The following is a 3,976-nucleotide window of genomic DNA, read 5'->3' as shown; positions in this document are numbered from 1 at the left end:
AAAATCAGTAAACATCTACAATAATTAAACTATGCAGAAGCTAAATACAAGCATTATTTATTTAATTTCCGGGCGAGAGTAGGTGAAGGTCATCATTTAGTATGAACAGGACTATAACAGGCGTAAAAAAACAGGTATTTATTAGCTAAATCATTGAGTTATGCGTCCTAATTGGGAAAATTATGCACCAAATGGGCCAAAACGGGCCGCCCAGGGCGGCCCTATGCGGGCACCCCGGGCGGGAGCGGGCGGGCTGTGTCAAGGTCTAGTTATCGTCTAAGATTGCGTCGATGGTAGGAAGACCCCGGTACCTGTAGACAATGTTATCAGTCTAATTAAAGAACCTACTAGGGTTAAGGACAAGCTTACTGGTTCCACATCTTCTGCGTCAGGATTTGTTCTACATAGCAGTAGAAGTTGTTCTGCTCAACCGAAGCCCATTGATCGAATAGTGCCCAAGCTTGAAGGTCTCCAGCGGCAGGGGTCAAAGGGGTTCCCTGATTCTGGAACTTGGTAGCAATATAGCGAGCGATAGCCCTCGACTCTAAAGGAAAATTAACTAACGCCCTAGCAAGACAGTAGAGGAGGATCAAGTGCATATTAAACCTACCAAAGACCCTAAAGGTGCCGTCTTCAAGCAAGGGAATCAACCCGAAAGGATGCTTTTCAGTGTAGGCAGGCAGCTACCTATCCAATAACTGATCAGTAGCTATGATAGAGGATATTCAAATTTTCGCCTCACCTTATGTGCTCCTTTCATGAAATCGCTAGGCACGAATTCAAATCTTGACTCCCTTCTCTGCCAGGACCAGAAGGACGCGCTGGGTGCAGAGCGATAGCATGTGGCCGCTGAGTTTCAATGCTATGGTCAAACACTCTTGTGCGTTGATGTCGAATTGAAGAGGAAGTAGAATGATTTGTTGAAGGAGTTCAGTGAATCTTATAGTAGCCCTGAAATTCTTATTATCCCTTTCAGCAGAGACGAGGCCAATCTTGAAATACTTTATTAGTTAAATAAGCCTACCATTCAGTCAGCGAACTACCATTATCCACCGCTGATTTGTAAGGTATATTTGTAGTTGATTTGTAAAGTAGTGGTCACTTGCGGCATTCCGGTGCCTGAGCCCACTGAGTCTCGGTCATCTTGACCCGCAACACAAGGCGCGGTATACGGAAGCATCGGTCGGTCGGGGCTCATTTCACAGTGGGGTATATCTGGTGGTGGACCACCGGTGGGGAGTTTCCTAATCTGGTCAATAGGTTTAGGTCTTCATAATCTAGATCACTACGTTAGTTAAACTACACATCATCGTGTATCAGTCATATAAATGAAAGATTCTATTCCCACTTTATCTCCGTCGGTCTATCTAGACCTCGTTACAGCCCGCGGACTACCCATGACGGGCTACCCAAAGCCCGTTTCTTGGCGGGTTTTGGGCCTGACCTAGAGCCCGCTGGCTCTTGGCAGGTAACCTGTGGGCTTTAAACAATGCAAACATAGAACCCGTGAATTACATATTTTACGCGGTTTTGGGCTATAATAGCTGGTGGAGGGGAGGGGATACCTCTCCTTAGAGACAATCGACCCCCAGTGGAGCTAGATTCTATCCTTGTATATATCACTGCTGCCACGCTAATTCAGCATACGTATAATCACACCAGCCCTCCCTTTCCCCAATCCTGCTAGTATTATCTCTCTAGATATACTAGGGAGCAACGGCAGGCACTGTATGCAGATGCTGACTTTTGAACTATAGAACAGGATGGCTCCACACCTAGTGTAATGACGCCGTCTAATTGATTTCAAATCCACATCTACGGCCTGGACCTGATAATTACTTCAACTTTGGTCTTTGATCTTGATAGGAGCGATCCCAGCGGTCAGCATAATCGTGCCCGGGGGGGTGCATTTTCCGCATAGGATAGCTGTCCTTCCATGCCACTCTACCCCACCAGGGCTCAACCTCCGTTCTCCTGCAGGTCTTCGGGAGGGCGGGGCTGCCGGTGAGCCTAATTCCGTCCGGACTTATTGGTGTATAATGCTTGACATCAGGGTCGGGAAGCTTAAGTCCGAGACTGCCTAGGTAAGTAATCGGGCATAAGGCTAGCCCAGGTGTATCGGTGAGTGCTTGATGAAAAATGTCTGCTTGGGATTAGGTTTTGATAGCTTGAGCAGACGGCTGTAATATCAAGTCTTGAATGGTGAGACGCGGGGTGGTAATCTGCTGGGAGAAATTAAAGATTTATTTATATACTTAAGACAAGTCATCGGTGCGGTTCAAATTCTCCGCTGCCAACATATGGGATTTAACATTTGAACAGCAGGACCATTATACTAACATTTAGTTAAAAGCCGGGTAGTAAATTTCCCTATCCCTAGTCATACGGACATAGTTTGGAGTAGATACGAAGTTAGGTTACTACAAGGCATTTTAGTTTATTTCCCTGTAGGCAGCAGCACATTAGGAAACACGGTTGTTCCAGTGGGCGTTAGACAACCAGATATCACATCGAGGGAATGGTAACCCCCTGATGCCCTGACACAGCTCTCCCACCAAGTCCTTGTACTCTCTAGAATTCACCTTTTCTCATCATCTCGACCACATGTCTGAAGGCCGCTTGGCGTTGCTGTTCCCAGCTATTAAAGGCGATGTTAGACAACCCTACTGGTATCTGGTCATCTCCGGCAAGGAGCCTTTGCATCGCCTGTACAATGAAAGCACGGCGTCAGTTTCATATAGCCCACAAGACAAAGTTTGAATGAAGACAGAAATGGAGGAATCTAGCATACCTCTTGCGTAAACTGCTCGACAGGCATACCAAAGGAGCGTCCACGAACCATCTCCGCCATGTCAGGTTGGTGCTTCTCATCGTGGAGCTCGGCTGTAGTGCGGAGACGTTGGTCAGCGTATGGCCACTGTAACAAGAAAGACAATAGATGCTTGTCCTTGAAGGACATATGAAGCCGGACTATACATACTATGCACAATGGGTGGAAAGATTTCGATGACCTTGATACTTGTACCCTTAAGCTGCTCCCGCAGACAGAGGATCCACTGATGCAGTGCGGCCTTAGAAGCGCAGTAGTTGGAGCAACGGAGAATGGGAACCAGTGCAAGATTGGATGAAGTGCTGATGCAATGTCGGTCAGCCAGATAGGCAAGTCTTCAGCCTAAATCATTGCCATTCTTCCGAAACATACAATATGAGTGAAGTCGGTGTAGCATCTTTGGCAAGAAGAAACGGTAAGAACTCTTTCGCTAGCGCAACGTAGGAGACATAGTTGACCTAGGAGATAATCGGTTACCATGAGAAACTGGGGTTTGGTATTTGACGCTTCTTTTACCGTCATCTCCATCTGAATGTCATTGATATCAATACTTCCTGGCTCGCTAAAAAAAGAACGACGTTGGATGCCCGAGTTGACGAAGACACAGTCCAGGTCCGGATGAGACGAGGTCACACTGGCCGGTAGCAAGCTTATCAGTTCAATTCTTACGACATTTCGCAAAGCAACTCATTGGTGTACCTTTTCGCAAAGCTTGGAATCGCATCGAGCCTGTTAATGTCAAACTGAAAGGATGCGGCTTTCTCTACACCGTGTTCTTCGACGAACGCGTCGAGATGTTCCTGTCGTCGACCGACGACGATCACAAAGCAGCCATGTTGGATAAGGGTGTCTGCAAAAGCTCGACCGATTCCTGAGACCCGTGTTAACCATGGAAGGCCCATTGCTCCTTGAGATCGTCTGAACATAAAAGACACGGGGGCGGGTCCCAGCAATGATCTCTCAAACTTACCTGACGTGGCACCAATGAGGAGGACTTTTTTATAAGGGAAGGCCATAACCGTAATAGAATAGCAAAGACACTGGGATGATAATGATAGGGATCAGAATATCCTTGTCCGTAGCTGCACAGCGTCTTTTACAGGTGCCGATTCTGCAGCTAATAAACTCAAGCCCAATGACGGATTT

The 3,976-nt window shown here is 46.9% G+C and overlaps 1 protein-coding gene across 1 annotated transcript; it reads right to left on the bottom strand.

Moving 5' to 3' along the window:
- Positions 1 to 265: 265 nt before the first annotated feature.
- On the bottom strand, positions 266 to 3,701 carry CDV56_100224 (uncharacterized protein; the record flags this gene model as incomplete). Its single annotated transcript, XM_026753843.1, has 10 exons — positions 266 to 311; positions 370 to 544; positions 611 to 683; positions 743 to 849; positions 2,583 to 2,706; positions 2,792 to 2,883; positions 2,981 to 3,132; positions 3,203 to 3,288; positions 3,347 to 3,464; positions 3,530 to 3,701. Coding segments are annotated over 10 exons (1,145 nt in total), but the record flags the coding sequence as incomplete, so codon positions are not given.
- Between the last annotated feature and the right edge of the window lie 275 nt (positions 3,702 to 3,976).

Source organism: Aspergillus thermomutatus (genome assembly GCF_002237265.1).
Source record: "Aspergillus thermomutatus strain HMR AF 39 chromosome Unknown NODE_463, whole genome shotgun sequence".
Lineage (NCBI taxonomy): Eukaryota > Fungi > Ascomycota > Eurotiomycetes > Eurotiales > Aspergillaceae > Aspergillus > Aspergillus thermomutatus.
This window is presented reverse-complemented; position numbering and strand designations above follow the sequence as displayed.